Source organism: Excalfactoria chinensis, chromosome 1 (genome assembly GCF_039878825.1).
Source record: "Excalfactoria chinensis isolate bCotChi1 chromosome 1, bCotChi1.hap2, whole genome shotgun sequence".
NCBI lineage: Eukaryota > Metazoa > Chordata > Aves > Galliformes > Phasianidae > Excalfactoria > Excalfactoria chinensis.
The window spans coordinates 168,209,394-168,222,815 of NC_092825.1; the positions used below are offsets into that span (position 1 = coordinate 168,209,394).

A 13,422-nucleotide genomic window follows, 5' to 3' on the forward strand; every position below is an offset into this window, starting at 1 on the left:
GGAGAGAGAGCATTTTTTTCTTCAAGAATCTGTAGATGCTTTATTGACTATTGAATGTTTGAAAGTAGTGCTGTCCTATAATCCAGCTGTGGTTTTGTTGTTTTTTTGGGGGGAGGGGTGTTTGTTTTTGTTTTTAACTTGAATTTCAGAGTGAAAAATTACAAATTGCAGCTTTTAATGTGCTTCTGGTTTGCAGGCCCATCAGAACTACACCTTTTCACTTGTCTGTATCTTGGAACCAGTTAAATGAGCTACATTAATGGTTTCCTTAAGAACGTTGTTCTTACATTCATTCTTTGTGATACTAGTCATCAGAACCTTGAAATACGTATTTTTTTTCTACAGCTGTGGAGTGTTCTAGAAAATCTTAAAAGGTTGTCAGTGTCATTTCTTTCTTTCCTTGAGGAAATAGAAAGTACAGTATATAATCCAGGCTCAAGGTACATGCATTCAGTTAAAGAAAATGAAGAAGCATTCCAAAGTATTCTTCAAAAACAGTTCAACTGTATTAAAATATTGTTTTAGTAGGACTGTTGCTTCTGTCCACTTCACTGTAGATACTTTGATCATGTAGAGCTGAGCATTTTTAGTCTGGAGAAGAGGAGGCTCAGGGGAGATCTCATTGCACTCTACAATTGCCTGAAGGGGTTTGGCCTCTTCTTCCGGTCAACAAACAGGACCCAAGGAAATGGTCACAAGTTGTATCAGAGGAGGCTTAGATTAGACATAAGAAAGAGCTTTTTTCTCTCTTGATGAGAGTGGTCAGGCACTGGAATGGCTGCCCAGGGAGGTGGTGAAGTCACTGTCACTGGCAGTGTTCAAGAGGCATCTGGATGAGGAGCTATGAGATATGGTTTAGTGGCTTGTGGTAGCAATGGTGATGGGAGGATGGTTGGGCTGGATGATCTTGTAGGTCCTTTCCAACCTTGTCATTTTATGATTTTAGAGAAAGTGACATTTTTAGAGTTTTTCACTGTGCCAATTAAATGTCTCAGTTCGTAAGTTGAAGGGATGAGAATTTCTTTGTTTTTAACACAGCCTTTTACTATGTAATCAAATAAATTTGCCAGTTCTGTTAGAAGCAGATGTGACAATCTTCAACCCCCCCCCCCCCATTAACTACTTTCAATAGCAGTGCATCTTCAGGCTCAACAGAGGAGTACACTTCTTGTCTCTCTGAAAGCCTTGAAGGGAGGGGAACGGATGCATGGCCAGCTGTTTTGCTTTTTGTCTAGCCAGTACTACCATCAAATAGTAAGTATGATATCCTGTGACACAAAAGGCCAAGGCTATTGCTTTTCTTTTGCCAGCCTTTGCTATATCTTCTGCCATGCAGTATTGGGTGCGGTGACATTCTGCCGTGTAATATCTTATACCCAGGTAATCAGTTTCTTCCAAATTGGGCTTTTGCAAGCAGGAAACAAAGATACAGCTGTGAATTCTTCTTCCTTTCTGACACATTTCATGTTCCCTACAACTTTGTTCCTTACCTCTCTGTGTGACTTATACCTATTATGGTTGACTTGTGCAAATTTAAGTTGAAAAGCTTTAAATCAGACAAAACCAGCTAGAATAGATTTGTGTTGAGAGAAATATTTTCAGTCTGATCTTAAATTTAGAGTGGATTACACAGAGTGGTGTCATGAGCTGCCCCGTGTTGTCAAACCAGCAGTCAGTGGCTCTTTCAAATTTGTAGATACTGTTTCCTGGAGTTGTTGTTTCCCATTCTGTTTTGTTTGTCTTCATCTGCTAGCAGACAAGAATTTAGTGTTCTGATGGCTTTTTCTTTTCTGTTTTGAAACGTACTGAAGTTCTTGTGTATTGCACAAGCCTGTTTTATAGTAACTGCTACTCTTTCAGACTCCTACTATATCCATAGTTCTTTCATTAGTCCTTTAGTCCATGTTGTCAGTGGTCAGTATGAGCAAGAGAAGGTCCATCCTCTTTCTCTCAACCAGTTGTTTATCTGTGACTCCTTCTTAGAAGAGAGGAAGTGCTGAAGTAGATGCGTTTCCACAGTGTGAGGGTTTGGTTTTTGTTCTTTTTCAATAAGGCATTGGCACTAAGCATCAGAACTGCTTTGCTCTAGTTTCAGTTCAGGAAAAGTTGGGGGTATTGTCTCCTTCATCTCAAGTTAAACTCCAGATCTCCTTTTCTGGTATCTCAGAAGCTTCCCTTACAATCTTTCAGAAGTTGGCTAACTGCATTTCCTGCTAGTTTGTCCTCTTGTGCATGTTTTGGTTTGCCAAAGAACAGATCTGTCTCCAGGAGGTTTTTATTACCTGTTAATTGCCAAAACTTAGGCTTTAATGGTGGATAAATCTGTTTCATGGATGTGATGAAAATTTGCCTGAGGCTGTCGGGTACATCTTTTGAGGCAGAACTATCAATCCAATTTTGAAGTTTCCTATTGTGTGCTTATTTTTTATATATCACTCTACTACAGTGTGTAAGTGCCTGCGTTATCCTGATGCAAACTTTCAGAAGTGTTTTTTTGAGCTGAGATGGCAGTGATAGACTGTATTTTTTTTTCCTTATTTTTGTCTGAAATAGAACAAACTAAGATGTAATCTGAGTTCAGTAGTGATTTATGAGCATGTGTAACCATGTGTTGTAGTAGAGAAACTGTATAGATTTGAGTGAGTTGCAGGGCCCTTTTCTACTAAAGGGCAGCATGCAGCAGGTGAGAGTGGCATGTTTTGATGGGAGCGTACGCACTTGGCTCTTTATGCCTTATGGGCAGTGTTGAGCATCTGAGGTTCTTGGTGACTTCTGTTGTAACTCACAGTGCTGGTCAGCTACCAAGGCTTCACTCCTATGGCTACAAAGCAAAGAGCATTTTCAGAGTTGTCTGCTGAAGTCGTTTGATAAGTATTGTACAGGCAATCTGTGCCAAAGGGAGCAGCAGGGCTTTAATTTTCTGTGTTGGGACACCAGATATAACACAAGACAGTAGCATTAATATAAACTTGTTCTCGTCTGATGTTCCAAAGTAGGAAGATAAAGCATAGAAATGACTTCATAGACTTCAGAGGAAACACACGTTTCATTTAAAGAGTCATATTGGATCCATGTTGTCAATTTTGTGCTTTGGTGGAGCCTAAAGTAGAAGGGTTGACAAAGAGAATAAAAAGCTACACTTATATTGATGCAAACAACCATACACATGTGCAAGAAGTGCTGCTTTCTGTTGGCTTTGAACCTCCTATCTAGTGATTTCATCTGATTCCCTTAATTGATGTGTTAGGAAATGGTTAATCAATATTTCTCCTATTCCCCTCCTACTTGCCATGAACATTGTAAGAACCTGTATAATATTTTCCCCTCTCTTATTTCTACATGTCAGTGGCTTATGTTCTGGTCTTGTTTATGCTGTAGTATTCCATATCCCTGATCCTTCATTTGAATGTTTCTGAAGCATTTCCAGCGCTGCTTTTGTAGGGCAATGTGATCAGTTTGTATATAGTATTAGACATCTGTGAATACCATAGATTTGCATGATAATACAAAGCATTGTAGCTTTTTACCTCTACAGCAACTGCTTTAACATAATTAAAATGTCCCCATTTATGCAGGTTATTTTGTTTTTATTAAATTTCATTTTTTATTGAAGTTTATATATTTACTGTCTATTCAGAGATCATCTTGGAAGGTTTTCTACAGATTTTGCCACATCAGTTTCATTCTTTTTATTGCTTTTGGATCACATCCAGTCCGCTGGGACTTTCCTGATGGTTGCACTGCAAGTAATTGCTATCTGTTGTGGGGAATGCTTATCTTTACTTTTTCTTTATCTAGTTCATCTATAAACATGCTTTTCCTTTATTCAAGGACAGTTTTCTTTCTTTAACAGCCGTTGTCTAAATCAGAAGCTGCATAGGCAATCCCTGTTTGGTTTATCAGCCAGATCATTCTTATTCTTTTATCATCATCTTCTGAAAGATCTTGGAAATACTTAATGGAGGTGATTCATACTCTGTACATCATACTTGTCCAGAGGTATTATTCAGTGGTATAGTTTCATTGCTTGTCTTTGGTTGAAGTAGACTTGCTTGGTGGTTGATCTGCAGGTAACGCCATTTCGAAGATCAGGATCCTGTTTGCAGCTTTGTATTTCTCAGGGGCTGAGTTTGATACATGCATTAAGTTGCACACTGGGGCTGTTCCTTTGGCTACAAGGCATTTATTTTGAACGTATTTTGCTTCTGTTGCCCATGTGAAAAAAGTGGCTTATACGAGGGAACAACCATAAAATTCCTGTTGCACTAATCATTGTTAACTGTGGATTGTTTTTCATTAGGTGGTAAAAACTGTTGGTCTTCGTGAAGTTTGGTTTTTTGGGCTGCAGTACGTGGACAGCAAAGGCTACTCAACGTGGCTGAAGCTAAATAAAAAGGTAATAATTTCCCAGCACTTAAGCAAATATAAATATAAATAAACCTTTATAAGACTTGCTGCTTTGATGTTGTGGTGAGATTTATCAAATTTAGGCAAGTAGTAGCTTCTTGTTTGCTTTAAACGACAAAATACAGTGTTTAGAAGACTCTCATCCCTGCTGTCCATGCTGCTTTGGATGATGCTCAGGGTACAGGGTACAGTTGACTTCCATGCTTGTCCCTGTACTCCCTTTCACACTGTTTACCCTGAGCTTCCTGAATGACTTGCAATAGAAAGTCATTAACATCCTTGTGGCCCTCCTCTGGACCAGCTCCACCAACTCCATGTCCTTGTGTTGGAGGCCCAAAACAGTACTCCAGGTGAGGTCTCACAAGAGCAGAGGGGCATAATCATCTCCCTTAACCTGCTGATCACACTTCTCTTGATGAGAAAGCTGAGCTCCAATAAAATGGAAAATTAACAGATCTGTTTGTTTATAGATTATTGACTAGACAGCTGTTTAATACTTATAAGCTGATCACATCTGATCTCTTCAGGGAAATTGTGATAAGGTTTGTCCATAAGCTCCTCTAAAATGTGATGAATGGAACCATGATTTTTTTAGAGGAACAAAGCACATATACTTAGCTCAGTAGTTCAAAGGCTTCTTTTAAAAGAATAATTCAGCTTTACCCCTAAGTTAATATGCTGTAATTCTTGCTACCGAATCTTTATTAAACTTATTTTGTTTCTTCCTACAAGTCATTAGTGTCAAGTTCATGGTATTTATTATGTCATTTAGTGCTTTTCCTACGTTTTCTTTATTTACTTATTTTTCTTCCTTAGGTAACACAGCAAGATGTAAGGAAAGAAAATCCTTTGCAGTTTAAATTCAGGGCCAAGTTCTTTCCAGAGGATGTATCTGAAGAGTTAATTCAGGAAATAACACAAAGACTTTTCTTCCTGCAAGTCAAAGAAGCTATCTTAAATGATGAGATATATTGTCCACCAGAGACGGCTGTTCTTCTTGCTTCTTATGCTGTACAGTCCAAGTATGGAGATTACAATAAGGAGATACATAAACTGGGCTACCTAGCGAATGACAGGCTTCTCCCTCAGCGGTGAGACAGTCCATAAATGTGTTTTTGCATTGTTTGCTCTTTTTGAACTTGATTTCTTGATGACTTATAGTGGCAGTAGTAAGTGAAGAATGTAATGGTAGCTTTTTTTAAAAGGGTGCGTGTTTTGCTAGTAGAATTTACAAGAGCTCATCCCAGTTTAGACTAAATATGAAAGCATCACAACTGTGGGTTTCTGGAGACCTATTTCTTGTCCCATCCTCAACCCGCTGCACAGATTTAGCCAGTGAAATTTTCAGAGTACTGCAGAAGACATACTTACCTATTTATATACTATATACTTATATATATACTATATATATATAGAGAGAGACATACCTATTTATATACTATATACTTATATATATATATACTCTCTCTCTCTCTCTCTCTCTTTCTCTCTATGTATATATATATATATACACACTATGTACTTACCTGGAGGCTTGCCTCTGCTGAGTTAAAATCTTGTTCTTTAAATTATTCAGGTTTTTTCTTCACAGTGTTTTTGTGCAAGAAGTTTTAGTAAATGGTAGTAAATTCATGAAAAATAGCTGGAAAATACATTTTCTGCCATGTGTTTAACTTACAAATGCTGACCTGGACAGAAAATTTGGAAAATGAATTCTTATCTTTATTGTTATGTGAATGTTTTTGTGTCAGTTGTTCATGTAAGTACCTAGGGAAGGTAAGCACCAGCATTATAGTGCCGAGTTGTTTTTCTTTCCTCCTCGCAGCTGAAACTGTTCCTGACATGCATTGGCATAAGGGAAGAGTTACAACAGAAATTTGCGGAGCTAGATAGTTTTGTTAGTGTAAATAAATCCGTGACTGTGTATTGTCAACAAATGTATGCTTACTAAGTATGTAACTTTAGTGCAGCTTCAAAGAGATGAGAACTGTGGAATAATTTCAGTTTTCCTTGAAATTCATAGACTGTCTTTTCTAATTCAAGAATGAGAAGTAGAAATTAGTTTATTAGCTAAGACTGAGAATCTTCTAGCTAGTAAAAAAGAACATTTTAAACTGTGATAAATGTTTAAAAAAATATTTCAGTGTTTCAGGTTTTAAAAAACCTTGGGTAAATGTTGGCTGCTTACTTCCTTCTTATTGCTGTGCATTCCTAAGGAATTACTCTTCTGGAGCAATGTAGAAGGCAAGGAGACTAAGAATCAGTACAACTCATTACTGAATGTAATAGTTTGCAAATCTTTGTCTTTGCTCAGTTGTTGACAGCCTGTGGAACACTGGAGTGCTCATGTACAACACAGATTCAAATACTTCAGATGCTCCTTTTCAGTAGATGTACGGTCAGATGCTTTCCCAGCACATTTTCAATGAGTTGTGTCAGTTTGTGCTGAGTGGGCACATAGCTTTTGTTCTCATTTTAGCAGTTAGTTACTCCTGTTTTGCCTCCTGCCACCAGAGGTTTCCTAGAAAACTATCAAGTACTTAATAAAAATACTTCAAAAGAACTTATGTCAAAAATAGTTGCTGCAGGAAGCAGGTTGGCTTTTCAAAACTCGTGGAAAAAGGTGAGAGGATTTGCAGTTCTCCTTAACTATAGAGCTGCATTCACTGGTCAGAATATTGTGGATTTCTTGGCTCAAAGTTATGACTTGGGCAGCAACAAGATAGTAAATTTGTGTGTACCTGCTGGCTGTTTTATAAGTAGCATGTGAAGGGAGAACTAAATGAGGAGATGGCTGTGTAACTGGATGTGGAGTAGCAAATTGAGCAAGTGTGAGACAGACATCCTCTATAAAGATAAACACTGCGTTAGTATCTTCTGCATCATGCTGTCTATTTCTTATTGTAGTTCCCTAGAAACACAGGGAAAAGTAGTTTTATTGCCCTGATTAAATAGACATGAGGAAAAAGAACTTTTCTGACTACTTTTAGTAAGATTATCTTGCAATCCCTTTTTAGTTAATTGCTCTTTAAAGTAATTTCTCTAGGAATGCTTAGAAAGTTAGGTGCACAGATTAAAAGAATAATATACATCCATAATTGCTCCTTGCTGTAGGTAAAGCTCAAATCGGCTTTCTTTCCAGAACAGCAGAATGAAAGCTTGAATGCATCTGTAAATACTTAAGTGCCAGTTTGTGGTGTGTTTGGGTGAAAAGATGAGCAGTATATAGGAAGTAATGTTTAAATTTCTTCAGGCATGTGTTGTGCCACAAGGTTTAAAATTAAGTTTAAGAGATGATGTGATAACCAGTGTAATTTAATAACAATTTCTATCCACAGTGTGTTAGAACAGCACAAACTGACAAAAGAACAATGGGAAGAGAGAATACAGAACTGGCATGAAGAGCACAGGGGAATGTTAAGGTAATTACATAGAAAATGTTCCGAGACCTATAATGGGTATTTCTTCTTATTATCAAGATGTGTTTTGGGTGGTGGCATTTTTGCTTGGAAACTTTTCTTCTGCTCTGGCCGGCATAAGCAGTTATCAAAAACTTCCATGGAAGTTTGGATGGGAGTTGAATTTCACGTTGGATTGTTGGCTGCCTCTGTGATTTCTGGTAAGGCTGTCCGACTGCCTTTGGTTGCAGTTGCATACCTCTAAAAATGTCTCTACTCCTCAGGCTGAAAAGACAAAGTGCAGAGATTTAACTGGGTTTGAGTGTTAGGGTGTAAAGTGCTACAAGTATTTAAATCAGTGTACATGTGAATTTCCAAGAGATGTTTGATTCCTAACTAAATTTCCCACTAATAAGTTCTCTGTAGATCCCCTGTCCTTATGTTTTATTTCTGTCTTGTCTGTACTATGAATTTACACTTTTTTTCTGTTCTTTTTATCAGGGAAGATTCTATGATGGAATACCTTAAGATAGCACAAGATTTGGAAATGTATGGAGTCAACTATTTTGAAATAAAGAATAAAAAAGGAACTGAGTTGTGGTTAGGAGTTGATGCGTTGGGTCTGAATATTTATGAACATGACGATAAGTAAGTGGTTAATTTTTACAGTTTTGTCTTAGGAGATCCTACCTGAGATTATACAAAAACGGTTTTTTTAATAATATTTAGCAAAACGGGTTATCAAAGATCTTCTGATCTGTGTAAATGTAAATTGACTTTGCTAAGTATGGATATTTGTAGCAAGAACATTTTTATATAGTTTTTCCTGTACTTTTCCTCCCTCAAGATTCTTTTAAGTCAGGGTGAAAAAGACATGGAGAAGATGAACATCGTGTTTGAGAAGTTTGCAAGAATTGCAATTATATGAATAGAGCTCTTAGAACAGGCAGAGCTTTGGTATCTAAAAATGAAACCTTCTAGACATCAAGGAAAATAGATGGATCTGTTCTGATAGAGATCAGATTCTGCCTTCTTGGATGGGGTAGAGCTGAAGTATGTGGAACTTAATACTGAAGAACAGACTCATTCCTTTGTTTCTTTTCAGACACTTCTGTTAGTGGTATCTGGTCTTAACAGTACTTTCACAGTGATTTGAAACAAAATGTGTCAAACACCAGATAAGAGCTGTCATCCGAACTGAAATTTCATGCTTGGATGTATATGCTCTTTAACAAAATTCTGTGAGCCTTAATTGCCATTAGATGGCAACATAACTCCTGGAAGATGACGAAAATATTCAGGAAATGTTCAAATGAAGTTGAACAATCAACCATTTTTTTTAGTATTTTAACTCAGATAGCAATCAGATACTTAAACCTTTTTAACCTTTGAATTAACGTAATATAAACTCAGAGCTTTCTGTGCTGATGGAGTCAAATATTTATATTTAACAATTTAAGAACTGTGTTTCTTTTCAGGGTTAAAAGTTTGCAGTTGGTGCAGAGCATTGTAACTGCTCCTCAGCTTAATTCTACTTATAATGCAGGTGGATGAAATTCAGTGTGAACTTGGGAGATATAATAAGATGTATCTTACAGCTGAGTTAAACCAAAGTACAGTGTTCCTGAAGGCTGATCTAATTTCAGTTTTTGGAATGTTCGACTTTTCTAAAATTATATCCCCATTGAAATAGTTGTCCATTTCTCTGAAGAGCAGATTATACCACTGGTTGATAAAGAATGATGGTATTTGGCATATATTCAGCATGTATTTAATGGTAGTAGAATTTGTCAATACTGAAATTTCTGAATTCTCCTGTTGCAGTGCTATAGGAATATGAAACTTACTATTACAAACTCATCAAATGAGTATGTGAAATTGTCAACTAAAATATGCTTAAGCTGTTGTCTTGGTAGGTTCTGTAGAAGTAATTTAATTGTGGCAGTGAAAACAGGATGAGAAGAAGGCTTGTATGTCAGTGGACATTAATGAAATGCCTTTCTTTTTCTTCTTTTAATGAGAACTTTTTCTCTTTGAAGGCTGACACCCAAGATTGGTTTTCCTTGGAGTGAAATAAGAAACATCTCTTTCAATGACAAGAAGTTTGTCATAAAGCCAATTGACAAAAAGGCCCCTGTAAGTTGTCTGTAGAATAGTATGCCTTTTTATGTGGAGGGTTTCAAGCCTGAAGGAACCTGCTGTGGTACTATAACATAAGCAAGTACTGTTATGCCTTTTTTGTATTGGTAGAATATTCAGTAATCAAAAAGAAATTCAAGTTTTGTGTGGTACGTTTTTATTTTCACTCTCTTTCTTCTTGTTGGCACGTAAGATTTCTGTGTTTTTGGTTCTTTTTCCCGTAAGCCAGCTAATGTTTTGTGATGAATTGAAAAGCTGCTCTGTAGCTTGCTGAATTCCCTGTGCTCCTACATCCTCTTTCTATTTTTTGCTTGGATTACAGTAGCAACTTCCATCAGACTCTATGGGGCAACACATAAGGTTAACTTGCATTGAAGCATAGAAAATAATGCTACTTTTAGAAGTTTAAATAGTTTTGAGTAAAATAGCAAACCTCTACACAGAGGAGTACAGATGGGGTTTTGAATTTATCTTCCAGGCTCCTTATGGTAACTGGATTTTGGAGGAAGAGTATAAAGACACTTGTAAATTTAAATGTAACAATTGTGCAAATGCAGTAATACTTTGACTCATCACAGCTGAGTTTTTTGATTAATGGATGTGCATATTTTTCTAGGATTTTGTTTTTTATGCACCTCGTCTGAGAATTAACAAGCGTATTTTGGCACTGTGTATGGGAAATCATGAATTGTACATGAGGAGGCGGAAACCTGATACAATTGAAGTGCAACAGATGAAGGCCCAAGCTAGAGAGGAGAAACATCAGAAACAATTGGAAAGGTAATTAACAAACTTTCATGAAACAGAAGGAAAATTCTTCTATCCTTTTCGGGATACTAAGTCATAGAATATCAAACATCCTAGCATTCTGGAGAAGGCTTTTGCTTTCCTTTCTGTAATAGGTAAGCTGGTTTGTTCACTGGCATGGTTCACCTGTTTTAATAGGAAGCCGTTTCCCTTTGGAGCTTTCAGCATAGTAATAGTAGCTCTACTGTTGTTTCTCATTAAGTTTTTTGTGAAACATTTAAAGTTTCTGTTGCATGATTCTTAGGGATTTTTATACTACACGTGAACCATGAAAGCAAGTCTGGCAAATAATATAACAATTTACCTTTCGCGTATTCAAAAAGTGCAGTGACTATTTCTATCCTGGAACAGCAGTCGTGTGAAATGCAACTATAATCTTAGCTTTACCTGGTTGGACCTTAACCAAGGTTGCTAATTGGCTCTGTTCATAATTTCTTATCATGTACTGTATTTTGAAATGGAGAAAGTTAGTTATTATGTTTGAGTATGAGTTCAAAACATTGAAAATTAAGTATTTCTTTATTACTCGAGTAAACTGAAAACAAGTGCTACCGGAATCCTCAGAGTAGAATTTAATCTGCTTAATGTTTAAAAGGAAAAAAAAAAAAAAGGCCTTTTATTATTTTCAGGGCACAGCTTGAAAATGAGAAGAAGAAAAGGGAGATTGCAGAAAAGGAAAAGGAAAGAATAGAACGTGAAAAGGAAGAATTAATGGAACGCTTAAGGCAAATTGAGGAACAAACAATGAAAGCTCAGAAAGGTGAGCCTCTCGCTGCTCCTGGATTTGCTCTGTCTGATAACGTTGCTTAGTTCATTTGGGTAGGGCAGTTCCACGGTTTGTGTTTGGTTTTCCTTGTGGTGTTTTATTTGTTTGCTTTTGTTGAATTTTAATAGCAAGACAAGATAGTGGCGTTTATGCTTTAATTTCAGGAGAGCTGTTCTTTTCAAAGTTGAAAGTTGAGGTATGTGGGTAAGGGTTTTCATAATATAAAAACGATTTCTAATATAGCAAGAGTCTTAATTTCCATTTACAGAAAGGAAATAATACAGCATACAGTTTAACTCAGATTTATTGCATGGTTGAAGTGCTGAAAATCTGAGGCTGGAGGAGGTAGGGGTGCTACAATTACTCTGAATAATTCCTCCAGGATTTTGTTGAATTTAGCTTTTCATTTGGAAGTTCCTTATCCTTTTGTTTTCCTATTCCTTTGCTGGTGCTGAGAACTTTAAAAATTTGAGTCTTAATGGATTTTAGTGAGTAAACCATGTGTGGTCAATAAACAGCTTTTATGTTGAACTACCCTGTGCAGTCACTCCACTGCTTCCCCTCTCCTCTCATAGAATCATAGAATGACCTGGGTTGAAAAGGACCACAATGATCATCAAACCCCCCTGCTGTGTGCGGGGTTGCCAACCACCAGGCCAGGCTGCCCAGAGCCACATCCATCCTGGCTCCAGGGATGGGGCATCCACGACCTGTTCCAGTGCATCACCACTCTCTGTGTGGAAAAACTTCCTCCTAATATCTAACCTAAACCTCTCGTCTCAATTTAAAACCACTCCCCCTTGTCCTGTCGCTAACTTTTTTTTTTTTTACTTCAGATTTGCTTTGTATTCATAGAAGTTCCATTCTTCTCTCCTGTTCGTAACCATTGGCTTCAAGCACGATAAAAACGATCACTGTCTGTAGCTATGCAAATCTGCCTATGTTTTCTCTAGCTCTGCCTCCATAGTGCCCAATAAAATAAGACTCTTGCCATGTTAAAGTTGTTGAACATTTTATTTGGAATTACCTTCAGTCATAAGTCACTAGGACAGAAATGGTTCTTTTAATTTAACATCGCACTCTGAAGAAGATTGTTATAAAGAGAAGTATATAAATATAAAACTATCAAAAATAAGTAAAAGGGGAAGGGGGAAATCATTTATCAATTCTGAACAAAGTCTCTTGTATTCTGGTAGCTTTCATAGGGAATATAGTCTGTCTGATGTACATAATACATGTTACTGGCCTTTTTAGCATTCTTTTACATATGGATTCATGTTTACATAAATGGTGCCTCTGTTCTGTAGGTTATGTGGCAGCTTAGTGTTCTTCATCTTCACTGGGAGGTTTTGTCTTTTCAAATCATGTTTTTAAACATTGGTACATTTGATTTAGTTTTGTGAGTGCTGTGGTTGTACAACTTGCCCTACTTGTAATGCAGTGCCCCTGATTTTGGCCTTCAAATTTTGATCATTAAAAACAATTTCCTGTTCAATTCTGCCCTCGAAATTACAATACCGGTAGATTATTGCTTCCTCTTAGCTCCCTTATGTCAGGGTTCTGCCCTTTTGCTTGCAATATTTTCCTAACCAGGCAGCTAGGCGACTGTTATCCCTTCCTTGATTTCAGTTTTTCCTGTTTGCACTTTCTGGAAGTCTCTTTTCTGACCTCTCCAATGGATCTCAGGTCATTTTGCTGGAAGTGCATGTCTAAAATGTCAACTGCATTTAAGATACTCTTGTAAAGCATTTCAATGGAGTAAGAATTCTTTGGCTTTTTTGTGGTAAAAGGATGATTTCACATACGTAAAAACATGTCTGTAGTGACTGGTGTGTGTTTATCTATTTATTTTTATCAGGAAGCTGGTAACTTTCTGCAACTCTTGAGCTGTGAAGTGAAATATAT

At 37.1% G+C, this 13,422-nt stretch overlaps 1 protein-coding gene across 2 annotated transcripts in view; it reads left to right on the top strand.

Annotated features, from left to right (window-relative positions):
- RDX (radixin) overlaps positions 1 to 13,422 on the top strand; it is a 40,381-nt gene that overhangs the window by 15,186 nt on the left and 11,773 nt on the right. For both annotated transcript variants that reach the window (XM_072326611.1, XM_072326612.1), the window contains exons 4-10: positions 4,301 to 4,396; positions 5,224 to 5,498; positions 7,746 to 7,829; positions 8,307 to 8,453; positions 9,845 to 9,941; positions 10,561 to 10,724; positions 11,381 to 11,511. In XM_072326611.1, the coding sequence (XP_072182712.1) occupies positions 4,301 to 4,396; positions 5,224 to 5,498; positions 7,746 to 7,829; positions 8,307 to 8,453; positions 9,845 to 9,941; positions 10,561 to 10,724; positions 11,381 to 11,511 (994 nt within the window). The remainder of the gene's footprint in view (positions 1 to 4,300; positions 4,397 to 5,223; positions 5,499 to 7,745; positions 7,830 to 8,306; positions 8,454 to 9,844; positions 9,942 to 10,560; positions 10,725 to 11,380; positions 11,512 to 13,422) is intronic.